Here is a 25051-nt window from a genome sequence, read left to right as displayed (position 1 = left end):
TTTACACACATGCAGTATAGTAGCAGTAGCATTGCTGCTTACATGGCAGAGCCCTTCATTTCACAGGTTCCAGGAATTCTTTTCACAGTGTCCTCCGAGGCTTTTGATACAGTCACTGAAGAGTGTGACAAAGCTTTGGCTTCAGCAAAACAGATGAAGGCTAGGATAGGAGTGTTTTTTTCACTTTATTTACACAACTGAAGCACACACAGGTTAAAGGACTTTGTCTGAAGTCACAGAGGAAATCTTTGGCAAAACTGGGAACCTTGCTCTTCTCAAGCCTGGTCTACACTTAAGGATTTAGTGGTATAAATATACCAGCAGCTGAGCTCTATCAGCAGTTGTTCCCAGGGAGGAGGCAGTTTGTGCTTGCACAGCAGTGTTGTTTCTTCTCTGAGAAACTGTAAAATGAAATGCTTGATGTTTTTAGAAGGCATTTTTCAAGAATAAAGTCTTTCCACTACTATTAGTGATTTAACTGGTATATGCAACTATCCAGATTAAGCATCTGGAGAGAAAACAGAATGCCAGTGCTTGCAAGGACTATATTTGAAAACAAACTAAAGGCATCTCCATGATTTGTGTTATTTTTTTCATTATAGTGTCAATATCAGTGAATAAAAGACTGGTAAATAGTCCTAAATTCACTTCTGATTTCTTTTGTGTCTTAGATTTATATGTTTGAAAATAGAACAGAAAGCCTTTTTGCCAGCTTTTAAATACAGTTAAATAAATGTGTCGACACTAAATAAATAGATAAATTTGACATCTACTAAATTTAAATCATTAAGTCTATAAAGCGTTTAGGATTGTTGAGCTTAACCATTGTTTTTAAAGGCTGTTTTGAATTTTTACGTATCTTCTTTCACAGAATCACGGAGATTATTTTGAGTTACATTTTCTTTATACTGACCAGTTTCCTTAGCAGCTGCATGATGCTTCCGAAGCACAAACTGTCTGGTGAAACTGAATAAGTAAACAAGGGCCTGTTTTCACCCTGTGCTAATAAAATGCTTTGGTATTTCAAGACTGTTAGAGTTAATCATATCAGAATGGGTAAGTAACTACAGATTTATAGGTTTGTAGTTGCTGGTTGGATAATTTTCAAAATTGTCAACATCATCAGTGTTTTCCTTTCAAAAGTATATTTCTCTTCCTGCCAAGTGGATAACTGAGCTAACAGGGTTTTTCTGTATTTTTTTTATTCTTTATTTCTCTAGCCTCCAAAACTCTTATAAATAGTATGCTACGGGACCCTTCTCAGATTCCAGATGGAGTTCTAGCAAATCAAGTCTATCAGGTATTAATCACAGTTTTCTCTTTTCTTTTTTTTTTTTTTCCTGTGGCAATGCTGTTATCTGCCTAGCAGAGTAAAAGATTTTAAACCTCATTTAATTACTGTCATCGTAAACTATCAGTGAGGTCAGGGTGCACCATAAATGGCAATGCAATATTTGTGAGGGGAGCATTTCACTTTTTAATAGCTTGCTTTTATAGTGAATAAAAGCATGCAGGTTTTGTTTTCTGTGATTAAATCTGAACAGCATCTGATAGCCTTTTTGGAGAAAAGTAATTACCGTTTTTAAGATACTGTTTAACTATAATGGTTTTGTAGTTGCCCATCACTATACTACTTCTCTTATTTGTCTGCAGTGTACTGTGAATGACTGTTGTTATGGACCACTGGTGGACTGCATCAAACAGTATCCTTTCCCATAAAATTTTAGGTGCACAGTTGACGAGCTTAGACTGTGTGGAAGAGATGTGTCTAGCTTTATCCTGACATAAAGTTCTGCTTCACAAAACACATTTCATACTCTTCTGTTTTATATTCAATCAGCTAGAGAGTCACTGCAGAGCTTTCTTTTACACTGCTCAACAAAAATCAGATGGACCACGGGAAGTTGTCAGTTTGGTGACTACACGTTCATATGCCTGATTGAACCTCTTTGGTTTTGATTAGTTGAAATGCATGTCTGGTTTTCTATTAAGACTAGTTGGCCATGCTTTGAGCGGTGGAGTTGGACGAGATGATCTCTGGAGATATCTTCCAATCTCAACTATTCTGTGATTAAATGAGTAAGTTTCATAGATGGTGTTCAACATTATAGCATAGCTTTGTTATGAGTTTTAATTGGAATGTTTTCAAGTACAATTCAGGTGTCATTGACCCATTAGTATTTTTAACCTCATATCTGACATTTCAGTGCAGTTCTTTTACTTTGTCCTCTTCTTAAAGGAAATGAGGCTAGCTGTGGAAAAAAGCCTATGTAGCTTGAATTTTAAGGGATTTTTTTTTTTTTTTGGAAGTGTTGAAATGGTTAATTAGAGATTCTCAGTATTAGTGAGAATACTGAGGGAATTCCACACAGTACTGAGTATTCCAGACTAAGATTATAATCTGTTAGGAATGATCGCTGCAACCTCAAATCTCTTAATAAAGTCCTGAATGAGTAGCTCTTCTGTTTCACTCAGCTATCAAAGGAACAATTTCAAAATCATGGCCTGCTATCACTGAGCAGGCTAACAAGGCAATTCCCTCCCAAGTCCTTGCATAAATCTCTGCATGGAATTTAGAGGAAGATCCTGATTTCACTGTGCGCGGGATAGGAGAGCCACAGTGATGTTTAGTTATGCATGAAAAGCAACACTTCTTGTAGTTGTGATACATGTGGTGTTCATCCCTTAAAAACATGTTCTTTCCACTACAAGTACTTGCCTGCTGTCTACTACAGACTCAGCCCTGCTCCCATTAACTTTAACAGCAGCAGGATAGTTCTAACTGTATTTGTGTTTTGTGGTTTTAATCATAATTTTAAGTATTCATTGAGACTATCTTCAACATTAACCACAGCTGTCTGAAAGTGGATTAATCTAATAAAATACATGTTTTAAAAGGTTGTTGATCACTAATTTTCATATCCAGAATTTTAAGATTAATATGTAGTTGATGAACAATGTGGCTATAGTTTTTTTGAGAGTGTCATGTTTAAAAGTGTTAATTACAAATGTGTAGAATTGTGAACAGTTTTTAAGAGTAACTTGCCTGCAGTCTAAAAACGTCTTTTCTATCCTCCTAAGATTCTGGTTCAAGTGAAGTTGTTGAATACACAGTGACATCAATAAGAATAAAGAGTTTTTCAATTTCATTTTTGTACAGAAAAGTTTAATACTAAGCTGTGCAAGTGCATTATCTTCCAGTATGTTGCTGAATTAGATGTTAATTTTGAGGTGCATAAAATAGTTAAAAATCAATTTAAAGTTAAGGTTTTAAAAGCATAATGTCTTCTGAAGGATTGCATATTGATTTTAGATATAACTATCTAATTGTATATGCATGGACTAAAGTATGAAGTCAACCTCTTTGTAAATGCCAAGAGGCTATTTTTCAGTAATAGTTCAGATGCTTACGGGAAACTAGGCTGCTAGATTGCATGAGCAGAAAATGGCTTGTGAGGTTATTTACAAGTTTTGCCCCATGGTCATTGTCATACATCAATAACAGGTATTATTATAGACTAAGTCTAAGTGTTTCTGCTTATGGTGCATTATAAATTGTGTTTGCAGTATTTTTCTTATATTTTTGCTGTTCTTCATTTGCTCTTTTTGTTCTGTAACTGGTAGTAGAGTTTAACATAATGTATAGTTTCAATTGATGAAGACTCTATGTATATATCAAATGATTCCATACAATTAGGTTTTTTGCTGTTCAGCATAAAGTGTTGATATAAATTAAGTAATTAACTGTAGTGGTAAGGGGATCTGTAGTTTAAGTTTTTGCAAGTTATTCTAAACAGAATTAGCAACTTGACTGCTTTTAATGTAAGATCCTTCATCATGATGTTCCATAAGATTCTTCTTAAAAGCTTCCAGAACAGAACTTTGACCTCTAGGGGGATATATTAAAAATATTTGATGTGGTGACTTTTTTACGTATTGCTAAGAACAGCACATTGGATCAACAGGCTGTCAGTTAAGCGAAAAGGACATCACCATAAAATATTATTTCATCCTTCCTTGATATTTGTTCATGCTTCTGAAAAATCAGTTAAAAGGATGTTTTGTTACAGTAAGGTGTTTCAGATGGATGTACTGCCTATAAATTTCAGAATATAATGAAAAACAGTTTATTTCATTCTTTGTTGAATTAGAGAATTGATACACTAGTCAGTAGAGAGCAACTTTAAAGCTATTTAATGATATGTTTGAAGCTCACAGTTTCTTTTAAATTTGCGTGAGGGAATAAAGCAAAAATAGAAATATTACCCGTATTTATACTGAATAAATATGATCTAATGGGTCTTAATTTTGTAAAATGTATGCTGTTGATACAGTAGTCTGATTTTCACAAAGTGCTAATTGCCTCTGAAAATCCATGTAAGAAATTTCAAAACTTAAAGTTCAAATCACCGATCAGTTCTAAAATGTAGATGAAGGCAAATAAATTTTATCATAATTTACTTTACCTATGATGTTTTTCTGAAATTGGTTCTTTTCCAAAGTAATCTTCCATTTCTTAACCTAAAGCTATCAGCGCTATTGGGCATGAGCATGAAGTCTTGCTGCGAGAAATGCTTTTGGAAAAAAATCTCTCTTTCATAGGTAGGAATGCAGTAGAAGCTAGCCAGTGCATCCTTAACTTCAAAGATTTCATGTCACTGTTTACTTAGGAAAAAAAAAAAAACGCCTTAACACTCTTTGTATTAGGTAGTAAAGGAAGAGTAAAAAATGATTGATGCTGTACATGTTATATTTTATTGATTTAGAACTGAGCAGGAACTCAGTTACCTAATACCCTATATATACAGCACATACACAGGCTTGCAATTAATATTTTATAGAATAAGTAGCTGAAAAAAATACTTTAATATCTGCTGCAGTATTACTTTTGGTGTCATGAGATATTAGCCATAATCTAGGCCTTATGAGACTTAGGAGGAAGCATAAGAAATATTAGCTTCAAAATGCTTTATGTATTAGAGAACTGCTAGAGGATTCATTCATTTAGCTTTCTGCGCAGTTTCTGCTGATTTTTTTCCCCTTGCCTCCCAGCTGCTGCAAGCACTCTTTTCACAATCCCTATATTTAAAGTTATTTTAAGGATTAATTAGGAAGTTATTTTCATTTTTTTCTTTTAGGCTGTACTACGTTTCTTGTATATGAGTGCCATTAAAACAACAATTAGTGTTTAAAGCATAATTTCTCTTATAGTGGTAATAAACATAACAATGACTTCTTAAATCTTGGATTCCTTATGTGATGAAACAATAACAAAGTGAAATACTGTCTTTTGTTAATGTTTGAGTGTTGTACAAAGTTTGTGTGATCAGGAAATTTTGCTGGTTTTATCAGAAACTATGATCTCTCCTAAAGCTAGATTCAGTTTAAGATTCTGGAAACCTTAAACAAATTTAAGGAATTAGAAAGAGTATAAAGGTTTTTAAGAGATTTGTCCATTTGATTAAGGAGCAGAGTTTGTGTGCTCTTTGATTTTAGAGAAGAATGAAAAAAAGACAGGAATAACTATTCCATACAAAGTTGCAAAAGACACTATGAAAATTTGAGGAGGTACGTTTTCCTACTTGGCTATAAGAGCAGAGATACAGGTAATAGGCTTAAGCTGTAGTTGCAGAGATTATGCTGAGTTAAAATACTCAACAGTTCTAGGAACAATAAGTATAAAACAAGCTGCCAGGGAAGGTTATGGAATCATCTTCAATAAAAAATTCAAGGCTAGACTTGACACTTATCCATCAATGCTGGTAATGAAGTCAGTCCTGTCATGATACAAGGAAATGGACTAGATAACTCACTAATGGATCCTCAACCCAACGATTATCATTGTATTTGGCTTACACAACCTTGTGTAGTACACAAATCAGATTTAAATTTTAAAGTCTCATGACCTTGGATGAGCATCAATTTTGTCCTTAGAAATAAGCTGTAAGAAATTTGTGCTGTCAAATCAAAATATCTAGAATGGGTTAACTCATTAGAACATAAAGATATAAATGAGAGATATTAATTTATTGTTGTATGTATACTGAAGTATTGTTTGGTCATGATTTAGGTTATGTTAAGTGGCTGTATTATTTCTGTGCATTGCACGTGTCTCTAAGGTTCTAGGTGTGATTTTATTTTTTAAAAAAACAAAAAAAAAGCTTTTCCTAAGTATCAGGAAGATGAACCCTACTGAACCTCTTTCAATAAAATCTCTATTTTCTGAAAAATTAGTTCCAAAACTATGTGTAGAAAACCTCAGGAAAACCAAAGAGATTACAGTATTTCCTATAAGTCAACAAATTCAGGCTTTGTTAGGCTATGAGTAAGACTGCGTTCTGGTGTTGAAGGTGATTTATGACTTACATTGCTGTACTCACAATTCTATTAATTCACAATTAAACTTGCACTTAAAATCCTCTTAACACATTGAAGAAACAGTATTTTTTCAATTTCCACACTAGTGTACTATTCCAGTGTACTATTCTTCAAGAATAGTAAGTTTTTTGTATTGGCTGTGTTCGTGTGGGCAACAGAGTCTATTACAGGAGAAGAAAGCACAAAGGACACTTAATATTAATAGTCCCAGTGTAGACTTGGACCATGAAACAGCTTTTCAGTTCCAGGACATAATTTGTCCATTTCTAGAGCAGTTCACTTTCAAAGCCTACAGATCGGAAGTAACACCTTCAGATTCACTTTGCATTTTAGTAATCCAGTGTTCATGAGAAGCACATCATATGCCACATCCTCTCTTCACCAAAACCACAGCTTTCAAGTCTTTATCACTTCACCTGAGATTAAAGCAATCAATGGAAGCATTCTCTCAAAACAGGCTAACAGCTTCGCTTGCTAGATGGATATGCCAGGAATTTCTAGGTTCTTTGTAGGATCTTCATTTTTTCATGTCTTTGCCATGAATATATTGGGAAAGCTTTTAGCTATGGTGAGAAGGTATGTTTCTGAACTTTGTCTGGAACCTTAACCTCCTTTGGTTCCCACTGTGATGTCCCTCAGTAGTAGCTTGTATACAAATCATGAAATCAGATTGGTGTTTTCGGCTGAAATCTTAAATGGGCAGTTGCTGCTCGTTCATGCACCAATAGAAGAACATTTGGTTTCTTTGTTATATCCAGGGGCTAGTATAAGAACAGTGATGTGTTAAATGGCTATGATTAAGTGTGAAGTTCTGGAAAAGACGAAGCTCCAGTTTTGCTGGAAATATAAATTAAAGGGGAATATGTAGAATAACTGCTTATTAGGGCTGTTTCAATGTAATTTCAAATCTGAGGATCCATAAATGTAGCTGTCAAAGCTGCTGTGGGCTGCCTTTCAAGCAGTTGCTAAATTTTCTCTTCATCCATGCAAGAGCTAAAAGACGTTTAAAGGTGCAGAATGCTACCTCTGTAGCTTCTGGACCAATGTGAACCATACCTAAGCTGAAAAGCTAGAACTTCTTTTCTTTTGGCGGGGTTTTGGTTTTAGAAAAAAGTCTATGATAATTGAGGGGAGTTTCTGTAATTATTTTTCTTTTTTTTTCCCCTCCAAAGTTATAAAGCTTCAAAATACGTGAAGAAAGAGTAGTATGTAATTATGCTCCTGTGCATGATAGACAACTCACATCAATAATAAGTGTTTTTTAACATATTTTCCAATGTTTCTCATAGTACAAAATGTTAGGAGAAACCAAGTGAAAACATTCAGAAACGAATTTAAAACAAAAAACGCGTTCTTTTTCAAGCCACGTGTTAGTGTCAAATGAGTTTAAAAGTAATCGGGCATCCTTGAAAAAAGAGTGTGCTGGAGGATATTAAAAGCAATGCTGATGCAAACTCCAGTACAGAGACCTGCCAAGCTGACCCATCAGGAAATGTTTTTACACCTGTCCTGAGTTTCAGTGGAGTTTTTAAGGTACATTTCCCTGAATTTGTGATACTGAATTTGTGATAGCATTTGTTAGATGTGATTGAAAAGACTGAACTTTCTGTTGCCATTTGTGTGTTCTTAAATGATGACAATTTCATCTGGGGCATCGTGTTTTCTTTTCTAGATTGTTTTAAACAATGAAGAGCAGATTACATTTAGAGTTGGATAATACTAGATTATTCTTTATTTTTATCAAGATTAAGAAATTACTTAGAACATGAATTCATTCTTATGTTACAGCATAAAAATATTGATAGGTTCTGTTAAATTAGAACCTTGTTAATCTAAACATCTTTCATCCATATACCTGACATTCTTTGAAAACATAGCCAGCAACCAAATCTGTCTCCAAATCCTAGAAAAGTTTAAAAGCTGATTGGGTGATATAATGAAGTGTTGCATTGCAAAGACTTGTATTTACAATATAGTATGCTTACAGTGAAGAAATACTCTCAAATTTCAATAGAAATATTGCAGCTATCAAAAAGAATAAACAGCTATTGCAGTTTACACTTTAGTGAATGTACAACTCTCCAAAACTACTCCTGTCCCACTTTCAGTATTTGTTCTCTATATAGAAAAAAATAGTTCAGAGTTATATTCTTCAGTGAGAAAGAGGAGAGAAATTTGTTTCAGGCACTTTTAAAATATTTTTATTTCTAAGAGCGTATGTTTTTCTTGTCATTAAATTGTTACTTGGACTCAAACTGCTGACCTTTCAGGATATGCACAAAGTATTCTAAAACCAAGTTCTGAACACTGGCCATGAAACTACTGTCCTAACCTGATAAATGGATTGGAAATAAGCTACCCAACAGTGAGAATGGACCATTAATTTTAATCAAAGGTGATGTAGAAAGGCGAATGGGATGCATGACAATGTCAACAGCCCAGTAGGTGTTAAGGGGCTACACAGCCTTACTTGTTACTAGGTAGTGCCATTAGTTGAGCTTGGGTGAAGACAGAAAGCCATGCCTGGAATTGAATGACCAGGTCACTCCAAATTCTAATGGAGAAATGGTGTTTTAGAAATACCAATCTAATGGTATTGGAAATCAAGGACAATAGTTTAGAAAATATTAAGGGCTTGCTTTAGCTTTTCTTTTTTTTAAAGGAAGCATCTTTTGTCTTTTGTGATTTTATCTTGCTCACTCATTATTATTGTTTCTTTAAATATCCAGCTCTAATATTTGTAAGCACTAGAGTTGTATAGTTAATGTTAACAGAATTCTAAATCTTTGTATATTCTAAAATTGGAAAAAAATTATAGAATGCAGGATGCAAGAGAAACTAAAATTGTGGATTCTCACCTTCTCTAATCGGTTTCTGAAGAGAAGGATTTTCATGTTCTTTCTTTAACAACCTTATGCTAACATTAAAATAAAACCAGGAAGGCGGCTACAGTATATCTACATTTGTGGTGTTGGTGGGATTAATCTTAACAGCTTCCTAATGTGGGGAGACTCTTCTTTCAATCAGCGAATATACCTCTTTATTTTGAATATTTGGGGGTTATAAAATACTGTATGACAGCTTGAATTAATGATGTTTATAATGAAGACATAAAAATGCAGGGATGACAAAGAAGCATTTTTATATCTGTGCTTCAGGTTTTCTACGAAGGTTCATTTAATCTGACACAGCATTGCATGCATAAGAAAGATGTGTATGACTGCATTAGTAATTCTTGCACTCTTATTTAAAATAAACTTAATTATACTGCTGTCTACTTAATAGAGTAGTTTTATGAACAATAGTTCTTATTCTCTGTGTATAGCTGAAGATCAGCTTCGTGCAAAGGGTTATGACAAAACACCAGACTTTATTTTAGAAGTGCCAGTAGGTAAGTCTTTTAAAACATTTTTTTATTATTTTGAGTAGAAATGTTCATACTAAAGCACTAAAGCTACTTAAGTATTTTATAATATGCTATGAATTAGTCTCTTTTTTCAGTAGTTACCCAAGAATTTTAAGAACTTCCACTTTGGGTCAGAGAGGTTTGATCATAAGTAGTATTACCCAGTGTTTCCTCTGTGGTCTCTTCATAGTTTTCTCTCATCACAAAAAGAAAAAAAGAAAAAGTAAGCAACAGTGAGAACCCCCAAATCCCTACTCCCTCTTAACCTGCTTTGTCCACTGTCTTTATAAACTGAACTCTGAAATACCTATGATTGTCTTAAACTTCTAGCCCCAATCAGTTCAAAGCAGTCTTACGAGTATTACCATTACACCTATAGGTCCTTGCGTATAGGTTTGTCATTGTGCAGTTATTGTTTTGTCGTCACTTTGCATCTAAATACAACTCTGCAATTCTCTATTGTTTCTTAAAAGCCTGCATAGCAAGAAGCAATAAATGTAGGTATAAAGGTCATGTCAAAGTTCATCTACGTTTTCTGGTCTTGAGGCCATGTAAGAAGGTAATCAGATGACCTAGTGGCTGGGCCATGGAAGAAAAGACATCCATGTTGTCCAGCTGTGAAGGATTATTAATCACCTTTTGTAAATTGACTTTCTTGGTGAAAGACTGCTGCTTTGCCTCCATAGAATGCAGCACCTGTCTGCAGATGCCTACTGTTGTGTCTGTCAGAGAAAATAAGAAGGCTGAAAGCACTGTGTGAAAGTCATATATGTGACTAGATTTTTGTTCTTCATATTGACGACAGTTGAAATCCTTACTGAGATAACCGATTTGTACACTGGTATAAGGAATTGAGTGTGTACTGCAAAATGTCTCGCTGCTTGTAAATGCTTGAGATACCGTCTTTCAGCACAATAGTCTGTTATCCAGTAGATAAACAACTAGGTGTATGGGAATCATCTGAAAATTTTTTAAAGACTTCCCTTAGCTTAATGGAATCATGTTTGCAAAAAAGGAAAAATGGTAGTGATGTTAATAAGAGATTGTATGTACAAAATAGAAAATACCTTTGTAACTGAACCAGTCCATGTTTGAAACAGATTTGGCATCCTAATGATCTACAGTTCACTCTTGTCAAGCCATGCTTTGAGAGTTTTGAAATAACTTCTTCACTTTCATGTCTCTTATTTGTGTTATATACATGGAGAAGATTCCCTGACAGTGTGGACTACAGTACACACAATACATGCTTAGTATTAAGATATTCAGTTTTACATTTGAAATAGAAAAGATTGTATCCCAGCTATTGAGGAGGTTGATTAAATGGAAACTAGAAAAGCAACTAGATGGAGCTAATTTTTTTAGTGTTTGAGAAGGGAAACTGGGAAACACCCAAAAGAATTCTTGGGTTTGTCATATTACCCTATTAGAAAGGAGGTTAAAAATAGCCATTACTTTGTTTGCATGGATTTGTCTCTAAAAATCCAAATAGTGATAGAGCATTACTTTCTTCAAATTATTTCGGTCACTTGAGAATGACAGGAAATAATTTTCCACCTGTTGTCCAATTTGAACTAATGTATGGCAGTCGTTACATTCTTTTCTTCATGACTAAAAACATTGCTAGGAAAGACAAATGTTTCTTAGAAATTGCTTCTCAACTGACTACACAGTTTATGCCTCAGCTGTTTTATCTTCTGGGATCTAAAGGTGGTGGGGGTGGGGGTGAGGTTGTAGTGGTATGGGCCTACACAGGTCAACTTGGTTACTGCTGGCAGGGTAGTGGTGGCATACAGAGCTTAGTGTGGTGTCCCTCTGAGGGTGACGGAGCACTGGAACAGGCTGCCCAGGGAGGTTGTGGAGTCTCCTTCTCTGGAGATACTCAAGACCCGCCTGGACAAGGTCCTGTGCAGCCTGCTTGTAGGTGACCCTGCTTCGGCAGGGGGGTTGGACTAGATGACCCACAGAGGTCCCTTCCAACCCCTTCTATTCTGTGATTCTGTGATTCTGTGGTGAATTCATGAATTATTTCCCCAGATTTCCCGAGTAATTTTACAGTCTATGGTCAATTGTGTGCTGCCATAGCCTGTTCTAATCTTCTGTACTGTGTTTCTGGGTAGGCTAAGATACCATGGCTGTAGTTATCATAGGGAATTTGAAATAAAGGAAGTGTTTTTAAAGACCTCAATAATGATACCCCACATTACTTTTTTGGAGAAACAGTGATTTTTTTAGCGTGATTCTCATGATTTCTCCTGCAAAATTAGGTTGTAAACTTCAGAGAGAACTTTTAGCAAAAAAAGATAATTTTATTAATATTAGCAGTTCATTCCTGCAAGAAATGAGGAAAGACATGAACCAATGCAAATCCCACAAGACTGAAAGAAACAAATTCAAAACCATGTTTTTTTCACATAAACCTTATTCCTAACTTTTCTGGTGAAGCATTAGTGATGTTGCAAAAGTAAGGAAACAGATATATATCTATGATAAACTTTCTTGCCGTTCTCACACCTTCCAGTCTGGATTGGTGAGAAGTTGCTGGTTTTATCAGCTTAGCTTAACTGTTCTTGTTACTCACCAGAAGTTTTGAATTCTTTACCTGACAACTCCTTTCCAGCAAAGTAGAGAGTGAAAGTAGGATGCAATAGCACTTTAGTCTAGTCTCTTTTTCTTTACATTCTCTTTGTGTTAGAATAAAAGGCAAATACATATAACAGGGTGTAATTAAACTGAATTTGATATAATTAGGCATTAAAATATTTTATGGTACTTTTTTTAAAAAAAAAAGTGCTATGTGCATATTTGAAAGATATTTTTACAAATATGTAACCCTGTAGCAAGTATGAATTATGTGGTAGATTGGGGGATAAATAGGATATTCATAAACACATTCTTTCAGGCTGTTGAGTTTGATTTTCAGGGTTCACTTTATTTTCTGCTGTCACCCTAGCTGTTGAAGGACACATAATTCACTGGATTGAAAGCAAAGCCTCATTCGGTGATGAAAGTAGCCACCAAGCCTACTTGCAGGACCAGTTTTGGAGCTACTGGAACAGGTACATTTCTGGTACTTTTCCTCATAGATAAATAGGACTACATTTTTAAAAGAAGGTACTGAAAAAAACACTAGTGACTTTTGTATTAAGCCATGTGAACAAAATACATGTTACTAATCTGGCGTTTTGAATGTCATTAATTGGTATGTCAAATTGGAATGCTGAAATATTTGTGAAAAATTTGCATCATAATTGTTACCATGCAACAGATATATATGATAATTTTACAGTATTACTAGATGACAGAATTAAGTTACTTTGGTATAGAAGTTATATGTCAATTATTTTGGTACCTGACTTTGAAAAAAGATTTTGCTGTAATGGTTTGTAATGCCTGCAAGGTGCCAATTTTGTTATAAAATCTTCACAAATCAAGTGGGCTTTGTGTATAAAGAACTTCATTGCTCATTGTCATTGTATCTAGGACAATACTGTTTCACTGGGTTTTTTTTAATAATTTTTTTTTGTATGCCATCTATGTTTTAGTAATAGCAATCTTCAAGCTGAAAAATGTAGTTAAGTATCTGTAGGAACATAAGGAGGGAAATGAATTATGCTGGGCAGAATTTTTGAGCAAGTTTTTGGTATTGTTATGAAGATCTGATCTTTTAAATATGGTTAAAATAGTTTATCCTTTTAAAGGTCATTCTAGTATATATTTATATGTCTTTCTATGGTACTAGAAGCCTCCTCACTGGAGGATTTTTCTTCCAAAAAAATTCCTAAACAAGATACTTCATCTTCAATTCAATTTTTGTATGTGGTGGAACCCTAAGCAAGGTCATGAGTAAGTGAGGTAAATGAAAGTTTTAATAAAGGATTTTTAACAGCATAAAAGAAGAAGTCTGCTCAGTGTTCACAACAGAAGATCAGTGAAATCTGAGGATAGTGGAGAAGATGGCACAAATCTGTGAACATGCAACAAGTAGACAGCATGTGCCAACATCAGAGGCCAGTCTGGTGACCATTAATATTTCAGCTGAAAATGAGAAATGCCAAGGTGAAAATAGCTAGCCTTAGCTTGGGAAATACCTTAAAAGCAGATTATGAGGCAGCAGAGAAAGAGAAACCAAATCTTGAGAATAACATCATCCGAGTTCGTAATTGTGCTCTGCAGCAACATTCTTGATTGACGTGAGAAGGACCTGCTCTTATTTGACAATCCCAGAATGCAGTGACTTGGAAAACTTGAATTGAGGTAATGGCAACCTCAGAAAGACTGTCAGTTGTTGGTTGAAGACACTATACTACAGGAAAGTTGTAGAAAATAATTTGTCAAATATATAAACTAGACTTGGAAAGAAAGTTGTGTACATACAATATCTAGGCAAGTTGTGCAAATGGCAGGAAAGATACGGATGCAAAAGGTGCTGAACTTGCACATCAGTGTAAAGAGGAGATGGAGCAGCTCAGGCTGGGAGGAGGCCATTAGATGTACTGGTTGGAACATTTTCTGAGGAGAAGGGATGCGTTTGAAGAGAACTGTGATGGTATCGGAGAAAAACAGTCCCAAGAAGTGAATTTTAGGTAGATAACATGGACATAAAGATATTCACTAAGTTGAGATGTGGTGAAGGTAGACAAGTAGAGTGAAGGCACTGATCCACTTGTTGTTTGCAGTAAAATTGCCATTGCAAAGTTGGAGTTTCTGTCTTTGTTTTGTGCTGAACAAAATGACTATCCAAGTTTTGTTTTGAGCTGTAAAATGTGTAAAACATTTGAGAATAGTGTGTACCATTCGAATCTGACATTTCCAAAAGACGTCTCTTACGCTTTTATCAGAAAACCAAGACATAGCTAACTTCATTTTAATTTTACTGTGTACTAATTTGTATTGTAACTTCAAAAATGGAATAGTATCTCACTGAGCTGTTAGTCAAGTACATTTAATGTTGCATAAGCTAGACTGAATTGACATGTGGATCAATAAGACTGTTCTGGAAGTAGTTTTGAGATTTTTCCGAATCTTCTATTATAGCTGTTCATACTGAGAACAACTACAAAAATCATTGATTCTTAAATGTAATGACTACGTTCATATAAAGGAAACTAGAAATCTTCTTAGTGGGATTTGTTACTCCCTATATCCAGAATTTAGTGATAGGTTAACTATGGACGTTCGGCAGATTTCTGTAGAGTTTTTGTAAAAAACAAATCCTCTTAGTTTTAATGTTATTACTGCTTGGCCAAACTAACAGTATCACAGCATCTTCCGAAATGAATTCTGAGTTACTGCAGCTTCTTCTAATACAACAGTTAGGTTAATGAACACTTGTTGACAGATTAGGTTGCGTGTAGGTTAGCAAGTTAACTTTCATTGCTCTCTGAAACTATTTATAGGAAAAGACACAGATGTCGCTGCACAAACGGTGAATCAATTTTGTACGATTTAATCAGCCTGTGCAAGGATCTCTCAGGTGAGAACCAGCTTCCCAGTCAATTCACTGCACCTGTGTGTCTTCTTTCCTCTTGAAGGAGGAGTCATCTGGAGAAGAAGCACCAGATCACAATAGAGATATCGTGAGGCTTAGGTGATGGTTCAGAGTTTTGTAAACCTGATCTGTTGGTTGAACTTAAAGCCAACATGAAATTGGAGAGAAAACCTGTAATGTAGCCTGTTAGATGTGGATAGAGATACATGTCTAGATACTTTGAGAGGAATGAGGATGAGTTTTAGATCTTTTCCATTCAGCTTTTTTATTGTTTCTCTGAAAAGTAGGAGTGACACTCTAAAAGTTTCTAGGTTTTTTCCCCCTACATCTGTCACAGATGTAAGTTTAATTCTGCACACAATCTGACTGAAAGCTTTGAACATAGCTGTGGTTTGTTTGCTGTTATGTTTGTATTTCATTAAATCCAGTACTCTGTGCTAACTAAATCTGTGAGTGTCTTAAATTGGTCTGTACTGACAGGAAAGAAATGGCACTTTCTCATTTAACAGAACAGCTCCCTAGATGCAGTCAACCATGTCTGTTCACCTCAGTGCAAAAGAACACCTTTTTATTACTCCGAGTTCTGCAGGGACAGCTTAGCAAGGTTTTTTATGGCTCATACATCAATGGTATTGTTAAGCAATTTTCAGTTGCAGTGCTGCACTGCAACTTCATCTTCAAATTAAGCTTCACATTAAAAATGTACAAAGTGTACCTTGTCAATGGGTTTGCACAGTTGTAATTTAAAATGGTGTTTAGATATTGAGATTTTTCAACAATAAAGAGACAGGAAAAGGCAAATTTGGTCTTACATGTTCCTAGACTGACTTTGCAGTGTGATGTTTTAGAAAAAAGCTGGTTTATGTAGGGAACAAACAGTATAAAATGATTCATGTACTTACAGAATCTCTTCCCTCAATATGTTTGTTCCTTCAAAGTGGTGGCATCCACTGAGCAGGCTATAGCTTTCACTGCCACTGGGTAAACAAGACAACAGCATGTGCAAAATATAATTGCTCTGTGGATGTGTAGTAGATATCACACTTTTCATTGTTCACTGGCCTATATTAGTGTATTTCTTGTAACCACAAGGATAAAATCTGTTGAATAGTCTGTGTGACCAAAGGTAATTTGGAGAGCATGAACAGGAAGTAACACAGATTGCGCTTCAAAACGGGGCCTGAGAATGTGTTGTAAATTATTTTAGGGCTTAAATGAATGCTGCTGTTTCTTTTTTTCCCCATAGTGTCTAATTTTGTATTTTTTTCTAACTTAAATTAAAAATTGGAGTCCTGGCTGTAAAAGTCTGTTAGTCGCAGCTGATAGGTGTGACTGCTGTTTCCTAAGGGACATATAGAGATCAGCAACACACGGTTCAAATAGTAATTAGTGGGTGCACTGTCAGTGACTTGCTGTAAGAAGATCTAAACTCAAATACAAACAATTCACATTTTCTGTCTTCTGCAAGCCTGGCTAAGGCGTATGTACATTCTCAAATGTAATTTCTAGAGAGTCCCAGGAGGAAGCTTGACGCTGTTATTAGCTAAAGAAACTTTACTATATGTGAGGAAGAGCATATGAAAATGTCATATATGACACTGATATTAAACTAAAGGTAATTTCACATAGTGAAAGAGAAGTGTTTCGTCTTCTCTTTGAATAAGAATAGTAAGCCATACCTGTGCTAAATTCCTTCCCCCGTTTGCTTGTATTCTAAATGTTGTTAGTCCTGTGCTGCTGCTTTTTTGAAAGAAGAAATAAAAGCAAGTTTCCCATAAGCAATTTTAAAATAGTAACCACACTTTTTAGAAGCTTAAATTAATGATTAAATGTGTTGTTAATTAATACATTATGTCTGATCTTGAGACTTCATCTTGTAACTGTCATAGTAAAATTATCATAGAGTCCTGTAGATTAAAAAGGTATTTCTTTCAGAGAAATGCAAACAGAAACAGTGCAAAGGATTGTATTTCAGTCACAAACACAGAAGATGTGTTCTTAGGGTTTTTTGAGAAGAGCGTTCTGTTCAAATTCGTTTGCAGTTGACTATAAGGATGAATCATATGTGAGCAAAGGCTGAATCAGAACATCAGAACAATATATGTATTTTTCTGTTCAGTGGTTTAAAATGGTTTGACATGTTACTATGAAGACTGTGTAAGTAATAATTGTTGTCTGATTGTAGGTGGTAGGGTTTACGGATGTCTGTTCTGTAAAAAGATCTATATTCTCCAACAGCAAATGGTTTAAAAAGTTGTACTGGTGAGTTGAAAGCCGGTGGTATAACAACTTGACTTGGAGGAAACCTTGGGAGTTGCATTTGTCAAGTGGCTAGGGAAACTGTTCATGCATACCCAGTATCCAGAGCTTCATTGGCAGCCCAAACGTGAAGAACTGAAAGGTCATTCTTCTTCTTGCAATATGATGGTTTGTTGACATATTTTGACACACTGGTACAATGCTGAAAGGTTTTGACCTTACTGCAACACTGAGGGACTTAGGGTTTGTTTAGCTATCTAATGCTTGTAGATTTTCACACATGCTGGGTTTTGCTCTGCTACTTTTTCTCTCCCTCCTGGCTCCACTTGAATTAGTAAATTAATCTTAAATAAAAATGGATGTAGATAGAAGAGAGAATTTATGATGATTTTTCCCACTTAGGACTTCATATAGAGAAGTTTCTTCAAAAATGATTCACTTTCTTAAAATTTGCCATGCCAACTTGCTAACCTTAGTAGCACTGAGTGAGATATGTCTGTGTATAGACAAGAAGAGAATCAAAAACACTGTATAGTGCCATTTTCTGCTAGTTTACTGATTCAGTAGTTTAATTTGTGAAGATGATAAAATTCTGTGTTCTCCTGCAAGATAAAGAGATACATGTGTACACTTCCGCACACATATATAGGCGCGCCTCTGCACTTCACTAATGTTCAATATATTTAGCTTATTTCCAACATTTGACAAGAATTATTGTTACCTTTATTTAATGACACATGAAAAGTATAAAAACCAACATGTAGTTTATGAAAACTAAAATTTTTTTTTTTACTTTAGCTCAAAAATGATGTTTTTAAATTTGACCACTCATGCCCTCTTTAACAACGTGATCGAATAACAGAGCCTGAAGACAGCTTATGCCTAGCATTGCTATAATGTTAATTGTTTGGCTGAGCATTGTACGTTGTTTTATTTTGTATCAAAACTAATTTTTGTCAAAGCAAAGAAAGAACAGACCATACTGTATTCATTTTAGCATTTACATCTGAATTACTGATATTAAGTAAGTACGTATTTCCATACGTTATTCTCCTTAGATACTGTGTTTAATATGAACATGAAATTGGGATTTTCATTATAATTTAATTCTATTACTTAAACCTCTTTCACTGTTAGATTCTTACACTCTCAACTTAAAAAGCAGTAAATGAAGCATTACATAGCTTTGTGTAAGTTATCTTTTCCTTATGTTTTTCTCTACTGTCTTAAATATTATCATGTCACAGGAGACTCATGTAGTGCAGATAGAGCATTTTCAGCTTCTATCCACGTTACTGCAAGGCTTCAGCTCCAATTTTCCTGGTATTTCTCATTCAGATTAGACGAGCATCTAAGTTTATGTACGATAGGAGCTGACAGCATAGATCCTGCTATGCTTGCCAAAGGCCTGGTTGCAGACACTCCACTATGTCAAAGAATGTCAGCCCCCCACAGACCATACCTTTCAGAATTTCTTGTAATTTTTAATTGACATTTACATCTGACATTTTCAATGTATTTCTTAGTGTTGAGTCTTTATCTGTCTAGTAATAGTTAAAACCAAACCAAAGTGAAAAGAATCTCTTCCTGTAAACTATGATATCATATATTTTTTATTTAACAAGGTCAAGTTGCTGGGCTGAAACTCAAGAATTACCAACTCCCCCTTGCTTCATGTAATTCTATATTTGCTAGTCTAATCCATTTCAAATGACAATTGAGGTGGGTAGTATGATTATAAAGCAAAATTTAACTCTTAATACTAAGGAACAAAGCTTAAGTATATTATTGTTACTATGCATCACGCACAGAAAGGATACAGGGATTTCAAGGAAATTTTAAGAATGCTAATAGAGATTTTCCTTTTGAGTTGGGTACTTGAATACTGAAAGCGGCACCTTCATACCTGTATTCATGTGCCATATACATGTAAACAGCATAATATTGTGAATGAAGTGAAGCTGGCAAGTGTGTAATTTAGCTGCATGTTTGCAGTGTGTTGTGTTTCCTTGCCTTCAGAAATCTCAAGTTTTCATTTGGTTTAAAATACTAAAAACCTAATAAATTAGTGTGAGCATAATTATCCATCTATTAGGAGTTAGAATGAAGGACTACAGTTGATCATAAATGTCACAAAGCAAAGAAGTAGAAGAAGCATTTTGTCACAAATAATGCTGCTTTTGTTCTAATTAGTTAATTTACATTTTACAAATTAAGGGCAAGATTCAGACAGAAGATAATCTAGTAGCACATCATAGCTTTACTGACCTGTATTTGTATATGCCAAATTTAAGTTAATTAGAAATGTAGATGCTGTTTGTTTTATCTGTCAAAAAGCTCATCTTGAAAAAAAAATCTAGACAGACTTTTTCCCCCAACATTTATCATCTAAATAATAGTCTTGCCAAGATGGCAGCCTCATAATAAACTCTCTTCAGTGGAGTGATGGGTAATGAAGCTTGCGTGTGAAGGCAGCGAAAAATGTTGTCTAGCCAAATGTGTGAATATGATGGCTAGAGAATCAGTGGACTTTCTCAGTCATCAATCTTTTTAGTAGCCTCTTATACATCTGAATATTTTGATAGATGGTCTAATAATTGAGTTATCTATCTTTCTAACTATCAGAGTTGCATAAAAATTATTCTCACATGCTATTGAATATTATATATATTGGGCATCCAGTTAATTTTTCAAGAAAGGTCCAAGAGGTGGAGGAATTTAGTTGTGTCTTAAGCAGCCTTTAATATATTACGTGATAAACTACTGTGTATAGGATTTAAAACTATTCATACTAATATAGGAAAAATATAAATAGTGTCAATAGCTGGTTACAGATAGGACTCACAACAAATAAAGCATGTAAAAACATGAGACTGGTGAGGTTAGTGTACAATGTAACAGGCATTTGAGGTATAAAATTACTAGATTCCATAGTCCCTAGCAGGTTAATGGACAGCAGTCGCATTTGCACACAGTTGCACAAGTTCCTTATGTCTAGGAAATCTTGGCTCAGGCAGAAAGAATGTGACATCCCAAGTTACTGTTCAGCCTCTGTGAGAGCAGTTGCTCTTGATCAAAGATGAGACTGAGAAGTATATATTGAAACTGCCCACATTTTGGTGATTCTGGGTGATTGTACAATATGGATTTGTGTTGCCAGAGCGCAAGAATCTGCTTTCCTAGGATGCTAATCTTGCATTAAAGGATGCAGTCAGGGTATTTGGAGAAGTTGCATTAAGTACATCATCAGATGTGTCCTACTAGGACTTCTGAGTAGCAGAGCAAAATGATTGTTGGGGTTGGTGTGTTTTTTTTAAACACTACATTTCAAACAGACATTATGTAATTCTTCTGTGACATTATATAATTCAATCTGTGAATGAATGAATGAATTTCTGCTCAAAGGGTCAGGTAAAAATAATTTTATCAATAATTAAAATATTTTTGCGTTAAGAATATTTTTAATTCAAATGTCTTTCCCCCCCCCTCAGTGTCACCGGTTATGTTCAATTACGTACTTTTCTATAGATTATAAAATGTTCCTTCTTGTAAATTCCTGAAAACTGTATGTGGGGACTCATTTTTTTTAAAAAATGCAGGTATTCTGGATTATAGTATATTTTCATTTTTTAGCACTTTATTTGTAGGTTTCATAACTACAGCAAGGTATAAACAAGTATGTTTTATGAATGATTCTCCAGTTAGCAAAGTGGCTTTTCTTTATCTGTTCAGAGCTAGAGTGACCAGGGTGATTTCTTGAGAATATCAAAAAGTTGTTCACTCACTGCAGAATTTTAATAGAAGAGGTATCAGAGTGATCTGCTTTATAGTTACTGCCTGCTTAAAGGAGAAAGATGGATTTCAAGGAGTTGAATGTTATCATCATTTGACAAGTACTTTGTGAAAGTATCATTGGGCCTCATTGCACCTTGCCACTGCATACAGATCTACAAATTTAACAAAGTTTTGGCTGTCACTGACAGTGGTTGTGACTCTCATGCTTAGTAAGCAAAGTTCTTGATGTTTAAGAGTTGTTATTAAACATGCATAATTAGTTTGGTACATCCTGGGTACACATAAAGCAAGACACTGAAATAAGATGACTTGCATACTAAAAATGTAAAAGCTTACAATAAAAATTTGGTTCTGAAATTTCACAATTGTCTTGCGATATTGCATCCACATAAACAGTCTACACTTTTGTTTTTGATAATGTTCACATTTATTTTATGCAATTTTAAATTACATAAATGTAATTTCACATAAGCATAATTTAAACCTAGGTCTAAGGCAGTAGGAAACAAATTACAAGAAAAAAGGTTAAATGATTCTTTCTCATTATTTGGGAAGTTTTAATAGAAGAAAGCCAAAATTGCTTCTGAATGTATAAATTCATAAGCAATTACCTGGGATTGGTGGAAGCCAATGTTTGATTTTCTTTACTCTCTGTGGCTTCTTCTGACCTTAAGTAAAGTGGCAGATATTCTAGCTAGTATTTGTAGCATGTCTGCTTGAGAACATATCAAGCTCCTATGCATAGACAGTGTTATACAAACTTATGTGTATATTTGTGTGTATAATTTTAAAATGTTTATGTCTTAATTTAGGAAGATCTGCAGTTCCCTCTCCTAATCAAAATAGCAAGCATCTGTGTTCCTTCTGCTTTGTCATTTGACTAGCATGCTCTCATCCATCACTAGTCTTTGATATGAACATCAAGAAATCATGTCCTTTTGTTTTATCTGATAAATATGCCTTTGTCATGAATACTTAGAGATGTTCCAAGATTTACATCTGAATTGTCAAAGTGTAACTGCACAATGTTTCTGTTGTGTGACATTATTAGTGAAATAAAGAACTTTTTAATTTTTCTTGGAAGGACCTTAAATATTGACATTACAAGGCTGGTTTAGCTGTGATGCTCAGAAAATGTGTCCTTCTTCCACTATTTTTCTAAGATTTGTTGTTCATCAACAAGAGACAATCAACTACACAGGAGCCTCTGTGGACGTTCCTATTAGCATGGTTCAAGCCTGTCTCTTCAGGTTTCATTATTTAGGTCTGACATCTAGTTAGCTCTTATCAAAACTAATACCATCTGAAGGACCAGGCTTACGGTGGTCACACAACCAACATGAAAATGTCTTCGATCTGACTAATATTATTAAAGACAGTATCTCTTTAAACTGGAGCTTTGTTTGTGTGTCTAGATCAATTGCATCTTGTAAATGCATTTCTGTGAATGTTTCACTGCTTGTTTCAAATACAGAAATACATCTGAATTAAATTGTGTTCTGCACGTTTTTAAATTTTAAAAATAGTGAAAATTGAGGTGTTTTGACTACAACTTTACTACCATTCTTAGTATGTCTTGATGCTACTAAGGCAGAAGGAACTACTGTATTGCTGGCTTCTTGTTGTTGGATTAGTACAGTAAGTTAAAATGTTTTTGAAGACAGACACCTAGATGTTTTTATCAACTGTTTTATCAGCTATTTGTAGTGAAATTTGAGTGTGTCTTCCAAATATGTAGTTTAATTTTAGTTTCTACAGAAAGCAAGTGTTCCTTGAAGTCTTTGGGTTCACTTATGCATGATAAAACATTATTTCCTGTATTTCTTCTTCTGCTGTTGCATTTATTGTGTTCTAAGTTTATCATGCTTAAATTCATTGTGTGTTCTAAGTGCTGTAATGCTGAAGTTGAGTCTTTCAAATTAACAATTTCAAGATACTGCAATTTATAATCTTTGAAATTTGCAAAATAGTTCAGAGAAGAATTTAGTGAGGGATCCCACAAAATTATTTAAGGGCCTGTGATCAGTGTATAATTGCAATATTTTGTAACATCGTATATATAATACACTGCAATATTTAGAGTTTTTTGAACTTTTTATTGTTCCTTACCTCAGAGACTTTGACCACAACATTTTTCGTCTAATCAAGTTGATTTGATCCCAAGTTTGTTTGAATTAGTCATGTAAAATTGATCACATTATTTATATCTCTTTATTTGGAATGTACTATTTACTTGATTTTAAAATAATGAAAAGTACGCATCTTTTAGGCTCTCTGTAGAAGAGTAATTTTGAAAGTGTATTCTCATTTATTTGTTTCAAAAAGGGAAGTATCTTGCATGCTTTGCAACACAGCCCTACACATTAGGAGAGATTTTTTTCTGGCATACAAAGGATGCATGTGAGTTTTTGAGACACTGAAGCTGTAACCCAACTTGAAGAAGACAATGATGGCAGTGAGCTTCTGTCCAGAGTTAATCAGGTGCAGAATTTGTGAACTGCGTATGTGTCAAAGTTGAAAATGTTAGCACTCTGATAGAAGCTTGAAAAGGTTAGACCTGATAAAAGCCATCAGCAGTTAAAGAAAATGATTTATGGGAATGTAATGACACAAAATGCCTCATTTATCACTCATATATAGATAGGTTAAGGTTTCTGTGTCATACTTTTAAAACTTGACCACTTAGAATTGTCAAAATAGGTACTTAATTGCCCATCATACATTTCAGTTCAAATTTCCTTTGCTTGAATTTTGGTGATTTTACTGTTTTGCTTCTCATATGGTTCTTTTTGAAGTCATTCGTATTTCATATTTATTTTGTATTTGTTTCAAATTGTATGCTCAGTGCTCTGTTAGAACTTTTATTAGGTAAAGCTGTTGATTTGAGTGCCATCCAAATCTTTTGTTGATTTACAATTTCATTCAGCCTAACTGTAAGGAAAATAACTGAAGGTTTCATTTTCTTTTGCTTTATACCACTAATTCTCATCAAGTTTACAGCTTTCTAATTCAATCCTTACATTTCCTCTCCAAACTGAATTACAAGATTTAAAAGTGAGATCCATCAATTGGTTTCCAGTTCTCGTTACTTAAGTTACTGTTTATCTCCATACAAATTAAATTTAATCCAAAACTACCAGTACTGTTAAGTGATCCTAAAACAATATTAAAATGTTAGGAAAAATGCGCAGTAGTATGTTATCCTTTTACTGGTTTGATTTGAGGATAACAGCAAGCAAGTCCTATAGATTTGAGAATGTATTTGAGACTCTGTTTTGTTTTTTATTTAACTGTCCACAGTTTCATCATAATGCTGAAAAAAAAGTAAATGCAAACATGAGTAAATCCTCATTAGGGAATTATCTTTAAGAACATATTTGTAAAATAAAGCAACCACTTTAAAGACATTAAAATACAGCTTCAGCTGCTGAAAGTGTGATAATGAAGTTTGTAAGAATTTCTTATTCTTTAGCCACTTATCTTTTTTTAAACCATTTCATCCTCTTATTTCTTGAATTTATACAGAAAAGCCTGAACAGAATAATTTCAATTTTTAATATCAAAAAAACTTACCCTTTTGTTAGCTTCACAATTTATGGCCCCAGTTGTATAGCGTTCTGTTTGTTTAGCGATGACCTTCCAGGTTTGATTTAAAAAGAAGTCAGAAGCATTTGTCATGTCTGCTCGATCTTGTCCAGAGGTACCTATTGTAATTATAAAAG

The 25051-nt window shown here is 34.4% G+C and overlaps 1 protein-coding gene across 9 annotated transcripts in view; it reads left to right on the top strand.

The window, feature by feature from the left end:
* CDIN1 (CDAN1 interacting nuclease 1) overlaps nt 1–25051 on the top strand; it is a 180382-nt gene that overhangs the window by 51946 nt on the left and 103385 nt on the right. For 4 of the 9 annotated variants that reach the window (XR_012764593.1, XM_075426923.1, XM_075426917.1 and 1 more), the window contains exons 6-10: nt 1221–1300; nt 1654–1703; nt 4535–4602; nt 9704–9769; nt 12738–12843. Coding sequence is in view for 8 of the 9 variants with exons in the window: in XM_075426923.1 (XP_075283038.1) it covers nt 1221–1300; nt 1654–1703; nt 4535–4602; nt 9704–9769; nt 12738–12843 (370 nt within the window). In the remaining variant the exon portion in view is untranslated. Of the gene's footprint in view, nt 1–1220; nt 1301–1653; nt 1704–4534; nt 4603–9703; nt 9770–12737; nt 12844–13960; nt 14580–15183; nt 15877–18332; nt 18498–22141; nt 22738–25051 lie in introns of those variants that run through there. The other 5 variants (XM_075426921.1, XM_075426920.1, XM_075426919.1 and 2 more) reach the window with 5 other exon arrangements.

Source organism: Opisthocomus hoazin, chromosome 7 (genome assembly GCF_030867145.1).
Source record: "Opisthocomus hoazin isolate bOpiHoa1 chromosome 7, bOpiHoa1.hap1, whole genome shotgun sequence".
Taxonomy (NCBI): Eukaryota; Metazoa; Chordata; class Aves; order Opisthocomiformes; family Opisthocomidae; genus Opisthocomus; species Opisthocomus hoazin.
The sequence above is the reverse complement of the archived record's forward strand: the minus strand, read 5'-3'. Positions and strand labels throughout refer to the sequence as shown.